This window comes from Elgaria multicarinata, chromosome 16 (genome assembly GCF_023053635.1).
Source record: "Elgaria multicarinata webbii isolate HBS135686 ecotype San Diego chromosome 16, rElgMul1.1.pri, whole genome shotgun sequence".
In the NCBI taxonomy this organism is placed as follows: Eukaryota; Metazoa; Chordata; class Lepidosauria; order Squamata; family Anguidae; genus Elgaria; species Elgaria multicarinata.
The window spans coordinates 9,037,501-9,062,457 of record NC_086186.1 but is presented as its reverse complement, the minus strand read 5'-3'; the positions used below and the strand labels follow the sequence as shown (position 1 = coordinate 9,062,457).

Here is a 24,957-nt window from a genome sequence, read left to right as displayed (position 1 = left end):
CCTGTCACTTGAGCCCGTTATTCCGTGTCCTGCACTCTGGGAGGATCGAGAGGATATCCTGGCCCTCCTCTGTGTGACAACCTTTCAAGTCTTTGAAGAGTGCTCTCATGTCTCCCCTCAATCTTCTCTTCTCCAGGCTAAACATGCCCAGTTCTTTCAGTCTCTCTTCATAGGGCTTTGTTTCCAGACCCCTGATCATCCTGGTTGCCCTCCTCTGAACACGCTCCAGCTTGTCTGCGTCCTTCTTGAATTGTGGAGCCCAGAACTGGACGCAGTACTCTAGATGAGGCCTAACCAGGGCCAAATAGAGAGGAACAAGTACCTCACGGGATTTGGAAGCTATACTTCTATTAATGCAGCCCAAAATAGCATTTGCCTTTCTTGCAGCCATATCGCACTGTTGGCTCATATTCAGCTTGTGATCTACATTAAATTTATATTTATTAAAACATATACATTTAAATTACAAAAGTTTAAATAGAATTAAATCTACAGTAAAATTAAAAACATTTAAAAAATTAAAAACTGTAACAGGTAAAAAGGGGGGATCCATTAAATTAACACAGGTCCAGTATAGTTCCAAAAGCCTGCTGAAACGAAAGAGTTTTTGCCTGCCTCTGAAACTGTAGCACAGAGGGCATCTGCCTCCCTTAATTAGAAAGTGAACCTGCTGGGTTGCAAAGGGCAGGATTGCTGGCTAGATCTGGAGCTGTAAGAAAAGAGATTCCAAAAGTACACTGAGCTGTCCTGGAAGGCAAGAAATTGAACCGCTTGGACATCTGTCTTCATCAAGCGTGGCTCTTGGCATCTCACTTCCAGAACCAAAAAGCTTGCTCTGGAATTGAACCAGACATTCACACAGCACAAAGCAAACTGCATGACCTGGAAACGACCCAAATGTATTTTTATTAGCATTACCAACAACGCTACAGGCCTCTTGCCTTGAAAGTTAGCCTTGAAGCTGCTCAGTCACTCAGCTGCTTTTGCTACCACAGACGAACACTGCGGCTGCTTTCCCCTCTGGAAATTACTGGAGACCTGACAGGTACAAATTGGGGGCTCCACACTTCAAGAAGGACGCAGACAAGCTGGAGCATGTTCAGAGGAGGGCAACCAGGATGATCAGGGGTCTGGGAACAAAGCCCTATGAAGAGAGACTGAAAGAACTGGGCAGGTTTAGCCTGGAGAACCGAAGATTGAGGGGAGACATGAGAGCACTCTTCAAAGACTTAAAATGTTGTCACACAGAGGTGGGCCAGGATCTCTTCTCGATCCTCCCAGAGTGCAGGACACGGAATAACGGGCTCAAGTTAAAGGAAGCCAGATTCCGGCTGGACATCAGGAATAACTTCCTGACTGTTAGAGCAGTACAACAATGGAATCCGTTACCTAGGGAGGTTGTGGGCTCTCCCACACTAGAGGCCTTCAAGAGGCAGCTGGACAACCATCTGTCAAGATGCTTTAAGGTGAATTCAACTCTGCTATTCTATAATCATTGGAGGAACCTTTTAAAATGTTCTGAATTCTGACACACCCCATCCCAATCGAGGAACACAGTTATACCCTCTCTTTCCTCTTTTAATGAGAATGGCTGTGAAGGAACATAGGCATTTTTCAGATGTGCAGGGTGGTCAGATGCCATTCAGATGCAGCAGCCAAGCCCACGGGGTCACCGGCTGGCTCAAAGGTAACTCCAGCAAGCGCAATCCTTCCCCCCTTCCAATCCCTCATACCACCCTTGCTCTCCCCACGGTGTGCCATGCCAGGATCCCGCTCCTTCCGGGACCTCCCCTGTTTTTCCCCCGCAGAGAGACTATAAATCAACGCGCGCAGAACAATTTGGGGAACTTAAGCAGATCTTGGATGTAAAGGTCCAGAATGATTTATTTTGCCAGGGACTAAAATGTACACCGGGACAGTGTAATTTTATTTACAGCTGCAACTTTATCAAATATTTTCTTTTTTATTTGCTTGTGTTCCATTACAGAGCATGAAAAGCAACGGTTATGCAAGAGCACAGATTATATGAATTTGCACTTCAAAGTGAAATGGTTTTATAATGAATACGTGCGAGAGCTCTCCTCATTCAGAGATGCAGCGCCTGAATACTCTCTGTAAGTGTGCGGGGGGTGGGGGCGATAGAATATTGCACGGGGGAGGAGAGAATGTTCCCGAGCTTTTATTTTGCTTGCTGAGCTCAGTTTTCTTTAAATATTCATCCGGCGCAGCCTTGAAACCGGAGTCCGTTTAAGCCCATGCGGTGCATGTAGAACTTTAAAGGGATCCAAATATCTTTCCCTTCTTTCGTTTTGGGGAGAGAAATGGCGATCCGTGTCTCGCCAAGTGGCTCCTCTTCTAAATAAATAAGCCGCTTGCAGGCTTCAGAAGCTCAAACGTGAGCTGTCCCCAAAGCAGGGAGGGCAGGAGGTAGCAGGGGCTGGTCCTACAGTGGCAAAAGGTTAGAAGAGGCATGACGGGGCACTTGGCATCCACCCACCCAGTCCAGGCAACCCTACAACACCCGCCTAGAGGGTGAGTCAAGGCATGCCGAAGTGGTTGGCGATGATGGGGCGTGGCTCTGGCCTCATTGCTCTTGTAGCCTGGCTTGCTGTATGTCTTCTGCTCACTGGGGTCCACGTGCAACGGCATGCCACGGTGGTTCGGCTGTAGCCTCCTGGGCTTCCAGGTGCTTCCCTCTTAACAGGGAGCAGTTGCAAGGCCGGGCTGGGAACCCTGGGGCCACTTCCAGGACTCCAGCACCTTTCCTGTCTTGCTCTGAGCATAGTGGGAGCTTCTGCCAGCGCTATCCATCTTTTGCCCCCTTAACGGATTTTCTGTGGTAAGAGGAAAGGTGGAAGAAGAGGTGGAAAGTCCGGGGTGGGAGAAGATGGCAGGCAGCCTCCCCAAACTTCCATGAATGAGGAGGGCACCATAAAAGCCTGGCCTGGAGGTGCCCATCTGTGTCAGGGGAAAGACTTGGCTATCTTTTTCAAGTGAACCTGTTGCTCCAGCCCACGTGTGTGTGACACTCCCCCCCCCCACGGTTTCCATTCCTAGGTGGTTTGAGCCATTCGTCATGCAGTGGTTGGACGAAAACGAGGACGTCTCCATGGAGTTCCTTCACGGCGCGCTGGGAAGGGACAAGAAAGATGGGGTGAGAGGAGCCGTGAAGCTCAGGCCCTGGATCGGGGCTGTGGCTGGCATCCCAGCATGGAGGATCCTGGTGGGCTGGTCCTGAGGTCCACACATCCAATGGGAAGGCAGGATGGGCAGCATGCCCAGGCCAGATGCAGCTCTCATCAGCTGTTGTTGATTTTCTTGTGTTACCTTTCTCCGTTCCCTCCTTATTCCCATGGTGGGGAGTGTTTTAGTTTGCTCTGCTAGAACGGGAGGAGGCAGTACACGGCATCCCCAAATGCCCTTTTTGCGGACCTGTTCTGGCCGCATTTCCCACAGTCCTGTCCAGATCACTCTAATCCATCTCTGTGCCAAAGCAGTGAAGGGCGGAGTGGTCCGTGGCCATAGAAAGGAACAGACATGCAGGTGCCCAAGAGCACAGCACCAAAACCCAGACGGCCACCAGGCACCCCCAGTCTACAAGTTCCTGAGAGCAGGCTTTGTGCTTTCTTTCCAAGGGCCCAATGCTGCTCAGCTCCCAGTGAGCTCAGTGCAACCCCTGAGGGGCTGCCGTCAGGGCTGCTCAGGGGAGGGATGTTTTGGAGAGAGGCAGAAAAACGAAAAGGCTTCAGCGTGAAGAAACAGAATGGGCAAAGCCAGGCTTCTCCCTTGAGCATAGTCATGGTCGGTTGGTCGGTTGGATCCAGAGCTTAACCGCGTGTCGTGGCTTCTCCCTGTAGTTCCAGCCGACGTCCGACCACGCCCTCTTCTCCTGCTCCGTGGTGGACGTCTTCACGCAGCTCAACCAGAGCTTTGAGATCATCAAGAAGCTGGAGTGCCCCAATCCGGAAGCCCTCTCTCATCTCATGAGGAGATTTGCGAAGGTCGGTTTACAATACCTCGCCTTGGCTGTGTCGGCTTCCGCGGCGCTATCCTGTCCTCATCACATTTAAGAGGCGGATCGTTTTAATCTCTAATCTTCTCAATTAAGCTTTTACGGAGTCGCTGAGCGCCTGCCAGCCTGCCTGCATGCTCACTTGTCACCCTGTCACACAGGAAATCTCCTCTTTTCCAGTCCTGTGACTCACTGTAATTAACCCCATTGCAAATTCCATGCCCATCCGGACAAGAACGGTGTGCTCTGGTCCGGTTACAAGCTATCTAGAATGCTGGAACCCCACCCAGGGGACAGAAGAGTTCCTTCAGCTGCTCCGTTCTCTTTTGACATCCAGCTCTGTCCTCAAACAATGGGGTTGATTTTCACATTTCGGTCAGGGGAACCAGCCCTGGCTGGCAGGTTGACGGTCCCCTCTTGGGAGTTACAGAAAGGCCCCAACCCTCTCGTAGCCCCATTTATTTATTTATTTTATTACATTTATATACCGCCCCATAGCCGAAGCTCTCTGGGCGGTTTACAAAAGTTTAAAACAGTGAGCATTAAAAAAACAAATATACAACATTTAAAACCATCAAAAGCGTAACAACAACAATATTTTAAAACAACTATTCTGGGGTCAGTTAAAAACAAACTCTGCACATGTTGTTAACTGAGGTAGGTGGCTACTAGGAGGAGGGCCTTCTCCGCTGTGGCACCCCGGCTGTGGAATGAGCTCCCCAGAGAGGTCTGTTTGGCGCCTACACTGTACTCTTTTCGTCGCCAGCTGAAGGCCTTTTTATTCTCTCAGTGTTTTAACACTTAATTTTAACTTAAATTTAAATCTTACTGTTCTAACTCTGTATTTTAATCTTCTGTCAATTTTGCTGCGTGGTTTTGTCCTGGTTGTGCTTTTTATAATGTATTTTGTATTTGTGTTTTTAACCTGTTGGTTGTTTTATTATGGTTTTAATTTTTGTGAACCGCCCAGAGAGCTTTGGCTATTGAGCGGTATAAAAACCAAGCCTGTCCCTGCTGTCCCTGCCCAATGCTCTAAACCCCTCCCTTATCCATAAAGAATTGGTATTTATCCTCCTTACGGCAGCTCGTTTAGAAATCGCCAAACATTGGAAGGATCCGAAGGGCCCTACACTCACTGGATGGAAAGGGAAAGTGTGGGATATAGCCTGCTCTGAAAAATTAACCTACCACCACAGAGTCTCGTCGGGCCAACTTAGCTATGACCCATTCAATGAAATATGGTCTCCTTTTCTCGATTACATCAATGGTACAGATGTGGCATCCAACTCTGGTTTAACCAGTCTTCCTCTGACCACAGTAAATTGAAGGAAACAAGCTCGGTTCGGCATCTACAGAAATCGTGTTTGTGTATTTATTAGAAACGCTGTCTGACTTGTATGATTTTATATATATTTTTAACTTTTTTAAACTGCTTTGTTAAATATAGTTTAATAAATATTTTTTTAAAATGTAATAAATAAAATAAAATAAACTGCCTGGGAGAAAAGTCTTGACCTGGTACCAAAAAGATAACAATGTTGGCGCAAGGTGAGCCTTGTCGGGGAGATCATTCCATAATTGGGGGGACCACCACCGAGAAGGCCCTCTCCCTTATTGCCATCCTCTGAGCTTCCCTCGGAGTAGGCACTCGGAGGAGGACCTTAGGTGTTGAGCGCAGTGTATGGGTAGGTTCATGTCGGGAAAGGCGTGGCTCAGGCGGAGGAAACGGCCTTGGCTGTTCCGCTGCAGCTCCAAGAACAGCCGATTGTGGTACAGTCCTTTCGGATGCTTCCATGACTCATCTTGCTGAGCAAACGCCCATAACTTGATGACTCCCCCCACTTCTTTCTCTTGTTGCAGACGATCCATAAAGTGCTGACGCAGTACGCAGCAATTATAACAAATGACTTCAGCTCTCATTGTGATAAAGAAAATGTGGTGAGTAAAATTCTGTGGTTTCCTCCTTTTTGACGTAGCTTCGTTGCAGCTTTCGTAAGACCAGCGTGGACCGGGGGCTGGCTTTTTCAGGGGGAGACTCGCTGGCTGGAGAGCAGAACTCTCTTTGGTTATTTATTTTATTTAAAATAGTTCTTAGCCGCCTTTCAGGGCAGAAGCCCTCCCAACGTGGCGTGCAGCAGTAAAACACATCAAACCAATACGATATTAAGAGCAAGGAAAGCACGGCTATAAAAACAGTAAGAACACGATAAAAAACAGCAACAAAACCTGCAACAACAGCAATCGTATTAGGGGAAAGCCAGAGTAAAATAAGAAGTTTTCAAGGCCTTCTTAAAAGCCTGCAAAGAAGGAGCATGATGACCCCGTGAAGGCTACTTATTCCAGAGATGTGGGGGCAGTGTGAGAAAGGCCTATTCACATGTTGTCACCCGCCTAACGCCTGTCACAGGTGGGCAAATGGGAAGGTGTGGGCAAACTGATGTGGATAGCTGCGGTGCTTTAAATAATTTGGCCCCAAACCGTTTAAGGCAGTGGTTCTCAACCTTTTTTGCTCCATTCCCCCCTTTCACCATTGTTCAGAATATAATTCCCCCCTTCCCAAGATAGTCTAACTCAAAAGGTGCATTCCAAGTAATATGCATATAATACTGAAAACCTTTTATTTTTTTCTATATTAGTCCCATTTAAAGGGGCAACGCAAAGCATGGCCCCTTTTACGTTCTCCGCTCCCATGCTTTGCGTTGCCCCTTTAAATGGGAAGCTTGAAACTTCTAGGATTGCAAAGGAGGGAGGGAGGGAAAAGAGAGCAAAGGCCTGGCTTTTGCAGACGACATGACACTTTTCTGGGACGTTTTTAATAACGTGTAGGAAGACATAATCTACAGGACGTCATACTTTGCTGAATAGTAGTCCCAATTCCCCCCCTGGAACCCTAAAATTTCCCCCCTTGTTGAGAACCCATGATTTAAGGCATTAAAGCTCAAAAACAGAACTTTAAATTGGGTTTGGGAAAACGTCGGTAACCAATTCAGCCGGTGCAGTATCGGCGTTATTCGATCGCCTCACTTCAACCAAAACTCGGGTTCAAGTTTCAAGTCTCTGAACCATCTTCAAAGGCAGCGCCACATACAACACACTGCAGTAGTCTAGCCTGGTGTTAACTAGTGCATGGATCACTGAAGTGAGCTCCGTCCTCTCCAGATAGGGCCGCAGTGGACGTGTTAGTCCAGATTTTATCAACTGTTAAAACACACTCCTGGACACCGCAGGTACCTAGACTTCATGGTCCAGGAGAACTCCTAAACGACGCACTTTTAGGGTGCAACCCCATCTAAGACCAGTTGTAAAGCTCCATCCAGAGTAGTTAGTTTCCCCACCCCTGCGGTACCTCCATCTCATCTAGATCATGTTTTAGTTTGTTTATCCTCATTCACCCCTAAAACAGCCTCCAGACACTGATTCACAAGTTCAGCATCCTCCCAGCGATGTGTAGATGGAAACAAACGAGAGGTAGATCTGGATGGACATTGGGGGAAACGTCCTGACTGTTAGAGCAGTACGACAATGGAACCAGTGACCTAGGGAAGCCGTGGGCTCTCCCACACTAGAGGCCTTCCAGAGGCAGCTGGACAACCATCTGTCAGGGATGCTTTAGGGTGGCTTCCTGCATTGAGCAGGGGGTTGGACTCCATGGCCTTAGAGGCCCCTTCCAGCTCTACTATTCTATGATTCTATCTTCCACACACTGATAACATCTCAGCCCAAACCTCCAGAGGATTGCCACCCCCAGCAGCTTGATGTAGATGTTAAAAAGCATGGGGGGGGGGGCTAGATGGAACCTTGCCTCACCCCCAGGCGATGTCGTTTGGGTGGTGACGGGGCCGCCATCTCCTCCCTTGCTTTCTTATGGCCAGACTGTGTTCAGCCTTTTCCCAGTTTTAAATTCCTGCCCACCCCCAAAGCTGCAGCCTGTCAGAGCTGCTACCGCTTAATGCATTCATTTCTCTGTCGGCACAAATCCTGTTCCATCTGGGCGCACCATATTGCAGCCTTCCTTTCCACATCAAATATTTTGATCGCTGAGAGTCTCAAAATAATGATCCAGAAGACGCCACTTTGCGAGATTTCCACATCTCTCTTCAGCACATTTCTTTCTTTCTTTTTTATTTAAAAGAGAGAATAAAAACAGACAGCTACAAAATGAGCCAGCCGGGGCTGTCGCCGCGCAAAGATGAATCCCGGGGATTAGGGCAGGGGAAGGTGATGGGGGAAAGAACGCAAGGGATGATTTGGAGCCAGAAGCTGTTTCTGGGGGTGGGCCTCATCCAGCTCCCCCACATCGCAGCGTCTGGCAGCTGCTTTGCCGAGGGAGCAGGCGTCCCTGGATGTGCAGTGGGGAGGGTGCCGTGCTGGATTGGGACACGACAGACCTCGATTCAAGTCTCTTCTCTCAGCCAGGAAAGCCATTTCGTGGCCTTGGAGGAGCAGTCAATTTTCAGCCTGGCCCACCTCCTAGGGTTGTTGTGCTGGTAAAAAAAGGACCGCCTTGTGTTCTCTGCCCTGAACAGGTTTATTTATTTATTTATTTATTTATTTATTACATTTCTATACCGCCCAATAGCCGAAGCTCTCTGGGCGGTTCACAAAAAGCAAGACCAACAAGGGATTCAGGACAAATAAAAGGAAGGGCTTCTTCACACAGCGCATAGTTAAAATATGGGATTCTCCACCACAAGATGTAGTGATGGCCACCAATTTGGATGGCTTTAAAAGGGGGTTGGTTCAATTCCTGGAGGAGAAGGCCATCCATGGCTACTAGCCCTGATGGTTGTGTGCTACCTCCAGTATCCGAGGAAGTAAACCTGTGTGCACCAGGTGCTGGGGAACATGGGTGGGAGGGCGCTGTTGCACCATGTCCTGCTTGTTCATCCCTGACCGATGGCTGGTTGGCCACTGTGTGAACAGAGTGCTGGACTAGATGGACCCTTGGTCTGATCCATCACGGCTCTTTTTATGTTCTTAAGGGGGAGGGGACCTTGAGCCACCCCCAGCAATCTCTGCATCCCTTTGCTCATCAGTTGATTCATGCAGGTGATGCACAGCTCCCCCCCCCCCGGCTCCCGTTTCAGGACCGCCACCCTCTCAACAAAGCCTGTCTGCCCCCACCACCACTTACAGCAGTGTTAATAAATTCACGCAGCCTCTTTTATTTCTAGCCCTGTATCCTGATGAACAACATCCAGCAATTGCGAGTCCAGCTTGAGAAGATGTTTGAAGCCATGGGGGGGAAGGAGGTGAGTCCGGAGGTGCTGGTTTGGTCCCTCGAGTTCTGCCTGGGCCTTCAAAGGGAAGGGAAAGGGGGGGGAGAAAGACCACTTGGGGGGTGTCGTGTCGGATTCCCTGGGAGTAGAAAGGCAGGGGGCAGCTCTCAGTGCTCCTGCCGATCGACAGATGTCTGTAGAGCTGCCAGATGAGTGTCCTGCCTGTCTCACGTGGCCAGGAGGTTCAGGAAAGCCTGGCTGCTCTATCCCTGGAGAGAAAACAATGTGAAATGGATATAGCATCAGCAGCGGGCCTTTTCCGGAAGCGCACGCCCTCACCGGGTTTTGTGCAGATTTACATTTTCCTCTCCCAGATTGAGGTTCGGGAAAAGCCGCAGCCGAACCTGGCTGTGCCCTGCACTGATTGGCTGCCTCCCCGTGATGTCACGAGGCCAGCCCCGCCTGCCACTCCAGAGTGGTTTCCCCCCCCGCTATTTTTACAGTGTTCGGGCGGTGTTTTGCTTTTAACGTCACTGAACGACTTCAGCAACTTAGGTTGGTTTTTGAAGCTGTGTTGTTTTCGAGGGAGTAAATGTCAGTCGCAGCGACTGGATGTACGCTATAAAAAAGAAGTCCTTTTTTTTTTTAAGGCCCCTAAAGCCGTGGAGTGGGGGGGGAGAGGCAGCTCTAATTCAGTGCTGGATTCACTGATTTGTACCTCTGACTCCGGTTCAGTGCACTGGGCGGGGGGGAATCATGCCCTGTGCTTGCGGTTTCTGGGACGCCTCAAGACATTCGGAAGTGGCCGGTGGAGGGCCTCATGTCATTGGATAGGCCCAGATTCTGTGTTCCATCCTGGCGTGTTGCCACCGTCTCCTCCTCTTCCTCTTCTTCCTCCTCCTCTCCAAGACTGGGCCATTCTGTGTCTTCCTTTGGTGGTTGGTTAACTTTCTGGAGCTGCCTTTGTATGCATTTGTTTACAGGGGTGGGGGGGGCAGCCGTGGGCCCGTGCCTGTGTGTAATGTGTCCTCCTATCTTTGTCTAACGCCTTTAACTTGCCATTCCCTGAGCAGAAGCAAGAAGGAGAGCGGTTTTCTTATGAGGTTTGTGATAGTAAGCATCTTCACTTCTTCCTCCGGCTGCCCTGCGGCTCAGAGCCGTCGCACCGCTGAGGGCCCGTGCGTTTGCATTGACGGGAGCACCCGCAGACGATGCTCAGTCACCAGAAAGATCTGTTTGGGCAGGCTGGGGGGGGGGGAGTCCTCCCAGACAACCCTCCAGATCTTTCCATGGACAGAAAGGTGGCTCCCTGTTCCGAACACGCGCAGCCACGGCCGCGAAGGCTGGCTTTATAGAACGGTTTGGTGCGGAAAAGACACGGCAGCTTTTGGCAGAAGCACATGGATTTGCGCTGATTTAATCCCGTCGGAAGCAGCTAGATAAAAGCTAGGCTGGCCAGGGGAAGGGCTGTGGAAGGGCTGCTTTGGAGGTGGCGGATTAAAGCGCGCCCCCCCCCCATCAGGGAGGGAGGGTGGCAGACACATCTTTCTCATGCCTGAAAGGACGAGTGCAAAGTTCACACACGCGCACACACACGCATACACACACACACGGAGTGACTAGAAAGCCTCCAGGGAGCGATATTTCAGAGTCACCTCTTATTTAGCATTCATATTCACCGTCACCAGCAGTGGCCCCAATCCAGCATACATTCATATGCTTTTAAGCCCCATCAGTGTATGGGTACTTCTACATGTGTCACTCTGAACTGGATTGTTCTTTCTCCCCCCCACCTTGTATATTTACACACAAAGGGCTCAGCTCTTCTCAATTCCGCCACCCTCGTTCCAGCACTGTGATGCTGTGCGCTCGCCTTTCCCCACCCATGTATGCACATTTCACCCCCCCGAGGAAAGGAGGCGGAGAGAGGGCCTCTCCCCCCCCCCTCCGATCCAGCAGACGTCCCCCAGGACTGCCCCCATCCGGTTCCATGGAAGGAGCAAATCTGCACATGCACCCTGTGGTGTGGCATTCTCCCTCCATGGAAAGGTACGGATCCGCCTGTGCAGGCAGGAGCTCCGTATTCATGAAAAAGAGCATGTGGAGCTCTTGACCGGGCGAAGGGCTTGCCTGCAGCCACGCCAGAGGTCCGTGGCCGGCCTCCCAAGCTGCTCCTCAGCCCTTGATGAAATCAGCAGCTGGGCCCTTCCTTGCGCATGATGCGCCTGGGCTGATGCTCCCCATCCTTGCTTGCCCTTCAAGAGGTTGAAGCAAGTGCTCGGACGGGCTGCGGTAGCTTCGGCAACGTCTCGCCTTAATCCGCTCCCCTTCGCCATCACGCTCCGCGGACGATTGTCTTCAGCTGCTAGGGGCATTTTCAGACGTTTCCTTGAGTTGAAATCACCGGTCATGATGTCCGTGGGCCACTAGGCCCCTCTGCGCAGAGCGTCGATTGCCGTAGCAGGCTCGGGATCATGTGTGGGCGTGGGAGGCTGCTGCGTTAGACCAAGTCACGTCACTGGTCTGTGGGGGCTCTCTGGAAATGGAGAGCCCCCGCCCCACTGCCCTCTGGCAGCCTCCTCCAGGGCTGCATCACCCACGAGCACCAGACACGCCCGGTCCCCGTCCCCAGTGATGTCCACATCTCAGACGTGGACGGAAACCTCCCCACGTAGGCCAAGCTCAATTGGTGGACCAAACGGGTGCTATTTCCTGCTGTGCCCCCCCCCCCTTTGCTCAAAAGGGCCCCTGGGAGCAGGTGGGGGTTGCACAGCCAGTTGTGAAATGTAAATGCCTGCGCATGCCCGCATGCCCGACCAGGGCTCTTTCTCTGACCAAGTGGCCACTGCTCTGATTTGCCATGCACCCGGGCGGGCTGGAGGCATGTGAGGGCCGAGACCCTTGGCCTGCCGGGGCAATGGAGCCTGCCTGATCTGGCCTCCTCCTGATGCAGCCCAGGTCAAGCTACGTGGCCACAGCCAGGTCCGCCCTGCTGCCTCTGAAGATCTGAAAGTGGACAGCTTTCATTTACCCCCATCCCCTGCATATTCTTCCTTTTCCCCCCACCCCGGGAAAGAGCATGGACCCCCAGAATCTGCCACCCCTTTCTCCTGCTCCTCGTTGCTGGATGCTTCTGCCTACACTAATGCAAAACAGCGTGGAAACTCCTCCTTGCTGGCCAGCCACCAGGCCCAGGGCGCGGCACGTCAAGAGCACGGCCGGCGGCTTTTGCTTCAGAGCCATGTGTGGGAATGGGAATGTTGCCTTGGGCACCGCAGGGGAAGGACACACCAGGCCAGGTGCAATGGGTCCCTCTGCTTGGAATGGAGCAGCACTTTCATGGAGCCATTGAGAGCTTCTTGTCCCCCGTACCGGTGGCTGTTTCCAGAGGACCCCGCTAAAGGCAGAAGAGGGGGAAAGCACCAATCTGAGCCCTGGGGCTCCGTCCTGCTCAGGCGCAAGTCCCATGCGCCCCAACGAAGCTGGGGCAGCAGGCGGACTTCCTAGCGGATCGGGCCATGCGTTCCTGAGCCGCCCCATTTAGGATTTTCTACGGCCAGCACCAAACTGCCTTGGGGATTCCACGTTTGTTTTCCATTAATGTCACCTAGTTGATAGGCGCCTTCTCCTCCTTTCCCGCTCATCGCGATGCGCCGAAAAAGCAGGTAAAGCCCAAGGGGGTGAAACTGACCTCCCCAGTGTCTCTTTCCAGCTGGACCCCGAGGCAAGTGGAGAATTGAAAGAGCTGCAGGCCAAACTCAGCGGCGTCCTGGACAAGCTCAGCGTGACCTACGGCACCAGGTGAGCGGCTCCTCCGCAGCACCCCCCCCCCCCGGCCCTGTGGGAGACATTGTCCTCCTGGTCAGAAGGCTCCAGGAACAGGGGTGGGGGGGAGAAAGGCCACAAAAGGGTAATCCCCCCACATTGGGGCAGTTGAGGGGGGTCTCAGCTGGCAGGTGCCTCATATGGGTGGAGGGTTGTGGCTGGGGGTCCTCCAACCACGGAGAGATTTTATGGCTGCTTTAGATGGTTTTCTCACTATGATTTCATTATGTTTCTTGAGTAATATTTCAGATTTTTGTATGGCCTTTTTTCCAAACGCATAAAGATATATGTGTGCAGCAATGCAATCAGAGATGTTTCTGGGTGCAAAGGGCTTCTTCTTTTTTTGCTTGCTGTGTCTGATGAGGGAAAGGGGTGGATTAGGCCTTTGGCCTGATCCTGCCTGGCGCTCAGACCCAACCATACGTGCCCCTTGGCCTCCACCAGGCAGGAACTCAGCTGCATGTGACCAAGGTTTGGGTCCTGGCTAGAAACAGAGCAGCTCTTGTCTAAGCTGAAAAGCACTTTCTGGGATCAGCCCCAGTCCACAGCACCATTTCTGTATCAATCCCTCCCTCTCCCAGCCCAGGATCGGCCTGTGCATCGGCCAGCCAGCCTTGGGGACTCCAAGCGCCTTGTTGCCTTGGAGGAAAATCATAGGGGGGGTGGAAAGAGGAGAAACTTCTACAAGGCAGTGAGGAACCGGGTCCCTCTGGGAGGGGAGGCAGGGGAGATAATTGAGGGGCATCTCATGGGTTTGTGGCATTTCCGCCGCCACCCTCCTGGGTTCCTTTTAGTTTCCAGCTTGTGATTGAGGAGTGTGTGAAGCAAATGGCCTTGGAGCTGAATCAGATGAAAGGAAACGGAGCGGCAGCCCACAAAAGCAGCAGCGGGATGGATGCAGAGCTGGTGCTGCGCCCCTTGATGGATTTCCTCGACAAGACGTAAGCACTGCTGGGGAGGGGGGGCGCGATGAGAGTGGGCAAAGGGGGACAGACACCGCCAAGGCTCCCAAAGGGCCGGGCAGACTGAGTGGGCCGCCAGGGAAGCCTGCATACTGTCTTTTAACTCAGTGGAGGGGAAGTCTCAGTGGTAAATTAGGATTAGGGTTAATTCTCAGGTTAGGGTTAGGATTGAGGAGGCCTGGATCCCCTGGCAGGAACCAGGATCGTGGAAGAGCCCAGCAGGGCCAGACAAACTGAGCGGGCAGCTAGGATATGTATTTATTTTATTTATTTATTAAATTTATATACCACCCCATAGCCGAAGCTCTCTGGGCGGTTTACAAAAATTAAAAACAGTGAACATTAAAAAGTATAGAAAATTTAAAACCATCAAAAATATAAAAACAACAGTATCCATTTAAACAACAACAGTTCTGGGGTCCATTAAAAAAAAAACTTAACATATGTTGTTAAATGCTGTTAAATGCATGGGAGGAGGGAAAAGTCAACCTGGTGCTGAAAAGATAACAATGTTAGTGGTGCCAGGCGAGCCTCATTGGGGAGATCATTCCATAATTGGGGGGCCACCACTGAAAAGGCCCTCTCCCTTGTTGCCGTCCTCTGAGCTTCCCTCGGCGTAGGCACTCGGAGGAAGACCTTAGATGTTGAGCGCAGTGTATCGGGGTAATTGCTTACCCAAAAATATAGCAGAGTGTGAAATAGCAGCAGCGTAGAGTCTGGAAATGGTTTCAGCTTGAATTTAGGAACAAAAAGAAGCACTCACGGTCTTTGGTCAGTAAGAAGCTTTACTGACACTAAATAAATTACTTACAGAATAAATGGTCATATATACAGTCCTTTCACAGTACAGCAACAACGTAGCAGTATAACATCAGCAGTCTGATAATGTCAGCAGTAAGTTCCAGCAGTAAGAACCAGCAGTAAGTTCCAGCAGTAAGTTGCAGCAGTAAGTACCAGCAGTAAGTTCCAGCAGTAAGTTCCAGCAGTAAGAAGCCATACAACATGGACTTCTTAAATACACTTTTCTCCTTGGCCCAATTAACCAATAGTCTCTTCATCTTGTACATCTCGTACCGCACGTAGGCCAGGGAAGAATCTGCTTCATACTGGACTTCTCCTGGCAGAGACAATCTGGCCAAGGACATCTTTTTAACTCTTTAGAGTCCTTTTCCTTCTGTGGGTAAAAACCTAACCACAACACCCTTTCATTTTTAACTACAGAAAAAATACAATTTACATTTCATTACATTTCACCTGTAAGAAATCAACTTTACATGTTTACAACAATCCCAACATTGTGTACATTTCTCTGTGTTTTACATTTCCCAGAGACTTATTTATATGTAAGTTTTTCTTTTCTTCTTCTTCCAAGCACTGTTGAAAAACTTTGTGCTTTGGGGCGTTGAACTACTTTGCAATCTTCCAATTTGCAAACTTTCAGCAATTTTAAAACTTTCTGCTTCTGGCTTTTTAGGTAATTTCCTTTGGAAACTTTTCTACCTCTACACCAAGGTAACACCTAACTTTCCCCAGAGACTTCAGTATCAACCCTTCCTGCAGCTTTGGGCTGAGTTTTCTTGAATGTGGTCTTGGGAACTCCCTGCCACCAGTAGACGAACCACTAGCTCCACAATCATGTACTCTTTTGCTTGCCCCTTTGCATACAGACACGTGTGTTTGAAAACACCCCCTTTCAGTTTTCGCTGCCTGAAAACACTTTTCTTGCTCTTGTTCAGACAATTTCAACACATCACTGTAACTCTCAGGTTCAGACTTCACATAACATACACTGAATTCATCTGAATACTTTAAAGGTGGAATTCCTTTGTTTTTTCTTTGTGAACGACGAGGTACACTGGCAATTTCTTCCTCCCTTTCATTTCCCTCCTCCCTTCCACTTTTGGGAGTGGAAACACTCTTCTCAGAGATGTGAGGGCTCTGAGAAGTTAACCCCTGAGTTACTGTTTTCTCCTGGTTGTTCACGGTTTCTAACAGAACTTGGGAACCTTGAATCCTGTCCCAACCTGCCTCCTGAAAAGTAGCAGACCTAGAAACAACCACCTTCCCATGACTTAGGGAAAAACGCCAAGATTTGGATTGCATGCCAGAATAACCCACAAAACGTAATTTCACAGACTTGGTTTCACCTTTAGATCTTTTGGACTTTGGGATATGCACGTATGCCCAAGACCCCCATGTTCTCAAGTGAGACAAATCTGGCTTTGAACCAAAAAGTAAACAGTAAGGCGAACTGCCTGTAACCCTGCTCCAGGTTCTATTACACAGATAGTTTGCGGTTAAAAATGCTTCTCCCCACAAATCTTGCTCAGCGTTTGCATCAGCCATTAGAGAATCTTTCTTCATTTGAAGTACTCCAATTCTTCTCTCAATTGACCCATTTTGAAAAGGAGTTTGGGGATCTATTAACCTGTGTGTGATTCCTGTTTTCCTAAACCACTCACAGAACCTTCCAGAAACAAACTCACCCCCACGGTCCGACTGCACAGAAATAATGGGCTTGTTAAAGAACTTTTCCGCCCAAGTTTTCCAATCCCTAAAAGTTTCAAAAGCTTCTGATTTTCGCTTCAGTAAATAACACCAACTAAAGCATGTGTAATCATCCAGAATTACAAGCACGTAACTGGATCCCCCTTGTGTAGGCGTGAATGGCCCTACCAAGTCAATAAACACCAATTCAAAAGGCTTTTGTGACACCCTGTCACTTTTCCTGCAGATGTTCTGCACCCGGGATTTGGTCTGATGACAGATTGAACAATCCAAGAAATTTTTACAGTTTCGCAAGCTTAACCCTGTACACACTTGAGGCATGTGACTTAACACTTTAAAACTTGCATGACCTAAACGCCTGTGCAACTCATGAACACAATTTTTATGGTCTGGCACGTTACCAGTTTGTGCCACCCTTTCTTTACCTGCACCCATGTAAAACAGTCCATTTTTAACATGTCCCAGTGCCACATTTTGTCCATCCTTAATCACTTGGCACTCATCCTTCTGAAACGTAACAACGTATCCTTCAGACGTTAGAGCACTAACAGAAAGGAGACAAAAATCTAAATCTGGAACATACAGAACCTGTTCACACTCCTTTTGCAGACATGGAACGTAGCAACAGCCAATTCCTTCCACCCTCGACGTTCGTCCATCTGCAAGCGTGATTGACTTCACCTTGCTTGGTTCCAACTTCCAAAACGCCTCTGGATTATTAGAAATTGTTCTGGACGACGCAGAATCAATCAGCCAAACCTCTTGGGCCTCGTTACACCTCACTGTGGCTGAAACAAATGCATTCGAGCATTCCTTCTCCTCTCCAGCCTGTGTAACTCCCTTCTTCCTCTTTTTACAGAAGCGTTTGATATGACCCGGCTGTTTGCAAAAATAACACTTTCTTACTGCAACTGCGGTTCTCTCCACATTGTTGCCTTGGAAACACTTATCTTTCTGCATTCTTTCTTCGCTGCCAAGGGCTGACTGCTTAACCCTTTCCTGGCAGTTTTCCTCCTTCCTGGAAAGACGCCGTTTCTCTTCTTGGAGCAAACGACCCGTCAAATAATGAAGAGTGAGTTCATCAGTCTTCATACTTTCCAGACTGGTTGTCAGAATGTCCCAGCTTTGAGGCAACGACCCCAAAATCAGGTAGCACTTATGCTCTTCCGTAAAAACGATTCCGACCTCCTGCAACTGGACAAATAGAGATCTCACCTGTTGGAGATGATTTGCCAAACTTCCATCCTCCTCCAACTTTAACCGATACAGCTCTCTGGTGAGGCTCAGCCGTGTGCTTGCCGACGCACGCACATAAATCTGTCTCAGCGCATTCCAGCTGTCTCTTGCCGTCTCATCTCTGTTGATATGGACAATTTGCGAGTCCTCCATACTCAAGACAATGTTTGCTTTGGCCCTTTCATTCTGCTCTTCCCACACTTGTGCTTCTTGAGCAGTCTGACCAACCGGCCTCGGGACACTCACGACGTTCCAACATCTGTCCCGCTTCAAAAACATTTCCATCTTGAATGACCACGTTAAGTAATTTCTCTCATTCAGCCGTTCCACCGGAATACTGGATGCCATCTGAACCTGGGCCATCCTCACCGGCTGGGCTGGAGCGCGACTCACACTGGATACAGACCCGTCTGAGCTCGATGAACTGCCTGAGCTCGACTCCGTCTTTCCCTCCAGCGTTCCTTTGCTCTCAAGCTTTCCAGCAACCAAAAATTATGCCTTCCAGACTTTCTCTGGGCCCATAACCTATCGGGGTAATTGCTTACCCAAAAATATAGCAGAGTGCGAAATAGCAGCAGCGTAGAGTCTGGAAATGGTTTCAGCTTGAATTTAGGAACAAAAAGAAGCACTCACGGTCTTTGGTCAGTAAGAAGCTTTACTGACACTAAATAAATTACTTACAGAATAAATGGTCATATATACAGTCCTTTCACAGTACAGCAACAACGTAGCAGTATAACATCAGCAGTCTGATAATGTCAGCAGTAAGTTCCAGCAGTAAGAACCAGCAGTAAGTTCCAGCAGTAAGTTGCAGCAGTAAGTACCAGCAGTAAGTTCCAGCAGTAAGTTCCAGCAGTAAGAAGCCATACAACATGGACTTCTTAAATACACTTTTCTCCTTGGCCCAATTAACCAATAGTCTCTTCATCTTGTACATCTCGTACCGCACGTAGGCCAGGGAAGAATCTGCTTCATACTGGACTTCTCCTGGCAGAGACAATCTGGCCAAGGACATCTTTTTAACTCTTTAGAGTCCTTTTCCTTCTGTGGGTAAAAACCTAACCACAACACAGTGTACGGGTAGGTTCATGTCGGGTGAAGCGTTCCATCAGGTATTGTGGTCCCAAGCCGTGTAGGGCTTTATAGGCTAAAACCAGCACTTTGAATCGGGCTCGGAAACGTATAGGCAGCCAGTGCAAGCAAGCCAGAATCGGTGTTATATCTTCGAACCTTCTGGTTCCAGTTATCAATCTGGCCACTGCATTTTGCACAAGCTGTAGCTTCCGGACCGTCTTCAAAGGCTGCCCCACGTAGAGGGCATTGCAGTAATCTAATTTGGAGGTTACCAGAGCATGGACGACTGAAGCTAGGTTATCCCTGTCCAGATAGGGGCGTAGCTGGGCCACCAACCAAAGCTGGTAGAAGGCCCTCCGAGGCCACCTGGGCCTCAAGTGACAGAGATGGTTCTAGGAGAACCCCCAAGCAAGAACCTGCTCCTTCAGGGGGAGCGCAACCATACTTTAGTGGCTGGAAGGGACTTTCAGTTGCATGTGACAGTGTTAGTCCTCAGGTTAGGGTTGTGGAGGCACAGCGCCCCTGACAAGAACCAGGGCCTCTGTAGAGCGTAGCAGTGCCAGCCTCGTCTGCATATTGCTCCAGCTCTGTACTTTCTGCCTAGAAAGTACCTCAAAAGTTTCCTGCAGCCGAACAGGAAAGCTCCACGTGTGCACGGAGAGCGTTCCCTGCTACTGAATTAGAGGGTGCCACTGCACGCGTGGAGCTCCTTCTCAGATGCTGACAGCACAGTCCTGTGGCCTCCCCAAAGCCTTGTTGCGCCTCATGGATGGCAGAGACTCAGATACGCTGTGGTCGTTAGCCTGAGTTACGGCGTCTTTGAAGTCCAGATTGGGAGATTGTCCCGTTTCATTGCAGCTTAAGTCTCTCCGCAAAAATCTGTGAGAAGACCGTCTTGAAGCGGGTTTTGAAAGAGCTCTGGAAAGTGGTCCTGAACAAAATAGAGAAGTTGATCGTGCTGCCGCCCCTGACAGACCAGACGGTGAGTCTCCACGTCGCTCAGGAAGTCAGGGCACGGCCGGTGCTCCGTTTCCCCGTAAGGACCGAGAGGCCATTTGGAAATGCGGGCAGATGCTCACAAAGGAAATCCTTTCCACACCTGGGGCACTACAATCCCGTAAAAGAGGGCTCCTAGGCTGGCACACGCCTCTATCACTCTCACATACTTGTTCTGCAGAAGCGATTTATAGTGTTCCATCTCTGAAAAGAGGATGGAGTTGCTCTCAAAAGCACTGGGTTTTCCCTCCCAGGAAGCTGGTGTGAAACTAGTTTTGGAGAGAACTTGCCGGCTGTTGACAGCTAAGCACCTGGAAACCGGCAGCCCAGAGGTCTCTTGGCTTGGCTTTATGGGCCGGGACTTGAGCGGCCAAGTCTTTGCGCGGTCACACTCTGTGGGTCTTTCACAGTGATGGTGCTGGGGCCACCCCCAGCCAGCACACGCCAGCCTTCTCCCTCATCGCTCTAGGGAAGATGGATTCCAGTTGTCCGTCCTTGATGACAGCTCATTGCCGCTTTTCCATGGCGACCCACTAAGGTGTTTAAAGGGCAGAATTAGGGCGCAACGGTGGGAGGGGGCCCAAGCCTGCCTTTCCGTTGCCTGCTTGCCAGGGCGGCTGGGCTGGCAGCCACGAACGGGCCTCTTCAGCCTGAACCCCTGAGCAAAGTGCCACTTTAGAGGAGGGAGCACAGGGTCCTTGACTTCACCTGGCCAGTAGAAATCGGCCCGTGGACCAAGAGGTGTTGGCCACGGAAGCGGGAGCCACATGGAGGGGGGGCACGGAGGGAGGAGCTACGTGGAGGCAACACCCAGGGAGAGTGGCATTGAATCGGGGGCTAGTTCACTGGCGTCGTTTCGTTCTCTTTGCCTGAATCAGCGCAAACCTAATCCGCACCTGAGTTGACTCTCTTTTTTGCCTTTGAAGGGAGGCAGGCAGGCAATTCCTAGGGGCTTCCTCTTGTACAGGGGGCCCAGTTGGCTCCCAGTTGGCCCGTTCCAGCCCAAGCTGGGTGGGGTCACAGAAGGGAGGAGGGGCTTAGGGAAGGCTGCTGGTGGGTGGCTATCCTCCATCAGAGCAGCCCCCTCCTCTCCCGTAGCCTGCTGCCCCCCTTGCCTGTTGGGAACCGGGGGAGGGCGGGGATTGAACCCGAGAGCGGCCTCCTCCCAGCAGTAAAGAACATCCCTGCCGTGTAACTTCGTCTCTCCTGCTTTTGCCTCTGTCCCCAGGGCCCCCCTATGCTTCTCAGCGCAGCCAAAGATTTTGGCCAGCTGTCCAAGCTGAAGGTGAGTGAATCTACCCAGCAGAGATGAAGCAGGGCCTCCTTCGTGGTGGCTGCAGCCCGGTTGCTCCTGCTGGAGTGACCCTTCCCTGTGCAGGCCAGGCGCTGCTCTTGGGCCCATCATCCTGGGTAGGTGCAACCACATTGGGAGCAGCCCAGCCGGGTCTCCAGCCCACAAGCTCCCCATTCCCTTTGAATGCCACCTTTGTCCGTGGCCCATGGTACGTGACCAGTGTGTCCATCGGGCCTCTCCGCCCCCACCCATGTTGGCCGGGACGCTTCTCTGCTAAGGCCCAGCTGGTACCGGCAGCCCAGAGGCAGGGAAAGGCTGTTCTGTGGCTGCCTCGTGGACTCCATAGCTGGCTCAGGGTGTGACAGAAGAGGCCACGTCTGCTTACGTGGGTCGCGGTGTCGGGGAAAGGGCTGAATCACCTTTTCGGCAGGAGTTTCTCAACGGCGCTTCATCGACCTCTTCCTTTTCAGGACCACGTCATCCGAGAAGAAGCCAAAAGCCTGACGCTGAGGCAGTGCGCGATAATGGACGTGGTTCTGGCCACTATTAAGGTATGGCCTCATTCATGGGGGCACTGGTGTGCGGGCGGCGAGGGAGCACTCCCTGCGGAATTGCAGGGCTGGGATCTCCTTCTCACCGGGCAAGGGGCAGCTGGAAGAGTGATAGCCGCACAGGGCTGAGAAAGACCCCTGGGCCGGAAACTCCGAAGGAAACAGAACAGGCCAGGCAAAGTGGCCAAAGGGGCAAGGGCCAAACGTGGGATTTAATTTATTTTATTTTGGAAAATGTCTACCCTGCATTTTGTCCCCCCAAAAGGGCCCCTTAGGCGTAATGCTACAATAAAAAGGGCAATGCTACAATAAAAATAGTGAACCGTAAAAACAAATGCAATCAATCAATTAATTCAAGATTGCAGCAGCAAGAGAGAACCGTCATATCAAGCAGGTCGGGTTTTTTTAAAAAAGTGCTGCTGCATCAGGACTTCATTGGGTGCTGTTGCATATATGGTGCCACTGGTTTGAATGGCTAATTTTGACTTATTGTTTGTTTGTTTATTTATTTATTTATTACATTTTTATACCGCCCAATAGCCGAAGCTCTCTGGGTGGTTCACAAAAATTAAAACTATAAAAAGCATAATAAAACAACCAACAGTCTAAAAACACAAATACAAAATCCAGTATAAAAAAGCACAAACAGGATAAAACCACACAGCAGAAATTGATACAGGTTAAAATACAGAATTAAAACAGCAAAGTTTAATTTTAAGTTAAATTAGGTGTTAAAATACTGAGAAAATATAAAGGTCTTCAGCTGGCGACGGAAAGAGTACAGTGTAGGCGCCAGGTGGACTTCTCTGGGAAGCTCGTTCCACAGCCAGGGTGCCACAGCAGAGAAGGCCCTCCTGCTAGTAGCCACCTACCTCCCTTCCTTTGGCAAGGGCTCACGGAGAAGGACCTGTGTGGGTTGTTGCTTTATCATGGTGTGTGGTTGTAAATTCCGCATGCCGCCTTGGGATGGCTTTTCCTAAGAGGTGACTTATAAATCTTTGGAATTAATGAAGTAGATTTCAAAATCCACCAGGGGGAAATGCCCTCGGCACGGCACTCCCCAAGACTCCCATTCAAGAAGGCATATAGTGGAGAAGGTCCCCTTGGTTCGTACCCCTTCGGGGTCTGTGCAAAAGACCCCTCTCCGCCACCTCCTTCACCTTTCTGGAGCATCATCTTTCCTTCCCTCCAAACTGCTGCAACTGCAGGCACCCATGAAAGACAATGCCCTGCAACCCACCTGTTGCAAGAGCATCTGGGCTGCAGGAACCTGACAAGATGGCCTAGAGCAGCCTTCCTCAACCTGGGGCGCTCCAGATGTGTTGGACTGCATCTCCCAGAATGCCCCAGCCACTGGCTGGGGCATTCTGGGAGTTGTAGTCCAACACATCTGGAGCGCCCCAGGTTGAGGAAGGCTGGCCTAGAGGCAAGAATGCAAAATAAACGCTTATTTCCATGCTCTGGTTTTTTATTTTTTAAAAAAATGTTCTCTGGTGTTTAGGAACCCTGTTTGCCATCTGTGCAAGATCACAGGAGAGCCGATACTCTGTGTTACTTGTCCTATCCCACCCCACAAAAGGGTTTGCCAATCCACACCCCATTACATTGCCATGACCATGAGTGTGACATGACAGTTAAAGACAAGTCCACTTGTGGAGATGAGTCCCAGTGGAACCAGCTGCTCACCCCCTGCTGTTCCTTCTACACCTGCGATACCCAGTTTCCGTACATGTGCTAATTGGCTCCACACACCCCTGGGCATAATGGCAAGTGGTCACCCCAAGGTGGTGATGAGATCCTCTGTTCACTGGCTCCCCATCGGGAACTGATCCAATTTGCTGGCTAGATCTTTAGCAGCCCAATTGGTTCAGTTACTCTCTGCCACCACAACCGCAATGGAGATCCTTCAGGAAAATCCTTGTGGGCAGGCAAGTCTGGCCGCCAAGACATTCTGGTCTTTTAAAAAGAACCCCTCTGGATCTGCCGCATTTGCTGTCGTGGGCTCTGGAAAATATCGGGCAGCACCCAGAGCCCAGCCAGTCACTGTGCAGGACCTTGGCATCTTGGGTTGCAGAGGGGAAGAGGCTCTTTTGAAGCTACTGGTAGCGACATTTTAATTCTTCCCTGCTTTAAAGGACGGCTTGGCTCGCGTCAGGATCAAGTCCTGCCTACAGTTGCAGGGCCAGGAAGGTATCGCCCAAATACCTTGGATCTTTGCTTCGGAACTGAGCACCTGAAAAGTGTTTTGAGGGCAGTTGGGCGGGTCTGATGCATCCAAAAGGACAAAAAAGGCACACGCACACAGCGGTACACATACAGGCAAATGCTTCTCCATTTTGCCCCAATCCAGAACACTCCCTTGCGTTTCCCCACCACCGCCATCAGGCCTGCTCTGTTTACTTGGATGCAAGGGGCAGCCCAAGCTATACAAAAAGACACTGTTCATGTGCACTGAAAAGTAACCGGTCATCTTTTCTGAGGCCAGTCCATTATAGATGGAGAGTTTGAGGATTTCCATTTGGCAGCGACGTTAAATTTTAGCTGCAGCCAGTCAACAAGTAGCCAATTCAAGGTCTTCCTGCAAAGCAAGGTGTTTTAGACGTACTATTTTTGGGTTAAAAGGAAGATTCTCCTCTGTTATCTCTTTGATCTTCTCAAGAATTTGACTTCAAAAGAGCACAATAGAGGTCCCTGATCAAGAAGTATGTGCCATTTATTTTTTAATTAGCTTATACTATAAAGTTAAAAATATAGCTATAAAATTCCAAGGCTTATTAACTTACAGAGCGCAAACCATCCAGCACGTTGTTGTGACCTACTGAAAAGAGTCACGCTGTTATGCAGTGGGGTGAGCGGAGGGGGGGAAGCGGTGCTTCCAATTTGGGGAGCTCCTGCTCTTTTTGTGGAGTCAAGCTAACACCGTTGACTCTTCTATGACCCCTCCCCCTCCAATGTCCACCCTCCTGAGCATTTTGGGCTTTGTACGGCCATTCCTCTGTGCACAATTAGGGGATAATTTAGCTGTTTTTAAAGCGTGGTGACGTGCGATGAACCAACTCCTGTGAAGCTTTTGCCATGGAGAATGACACCTTCGTGTGAATCCGTTCGGATATTATCTGCTTTGCGCAGAACAACGCAGAGTGGTGAATTTGACAGTTCCCTCAGGCCACCTTTCCATTGCTGAACTGCTCTATCTAGAAAATGCGTCTAATTATGCATTTTTATTCAATAATTATTAGCTAATTAAATCTCCCTCCCAGCAATTTAAATTGGTTGGCCT

At 50.1% G+C, this 24,957-nt stretch overlaps 1 protein-coding gene across 1 annotated transcript in view; it reads left to right on the top strand.

Annotated features, from left to right (window-relative positions):
- Positions 1 to 24,957, top strand: part of UNC13C (unc-13 homolog C) — a 127,275-nt gene that overhangs the window by 92,904 nt on the left and 9,414 nt on the right. The window contains exons 19-28 of the mRNA XM_063142235.1: positions 1,988 to 2,114; positions 3,058 to 3,154; positions 3,858 to 4,001; positions 5,873 to 5,950; positions 9,187 to 9,264; positions 12,944 to 13,032; positions 13,851 to 13,997; positions 19,695 to 19,818; positions 21,061 to 21,117; positions 21,597 to 21,677. Coding sequence (XP_062998305.1) covers positions 1,988 to 2,114; positions 3,058 to 3,154; positions 3,858 to 4,001; positions 5,873 to 5,950; positions 9,187 to 9,264; positions 12,944 to 13,032; positions 13,851 to 13,997; positions 19,695 to 19,818; positions 21,061 to 21,117; positions 21,597 to 21,677 — 1,022 coding nt within the window. The remainder of the gene's footprint in view (positions 1 to 1,987; positions 2,115 to 3,057; positions 3,155 to 3,857; positions 4,002 to 5,872; positions 5,951 to 9,186; positions 9,265 to 12,943; positions 13,033 to 13,850; positions 13,998 to 19,694; positions 19,819 to 21,060; positions 21,118 to 21,596; positions 21,678 to 24,957) is intronic.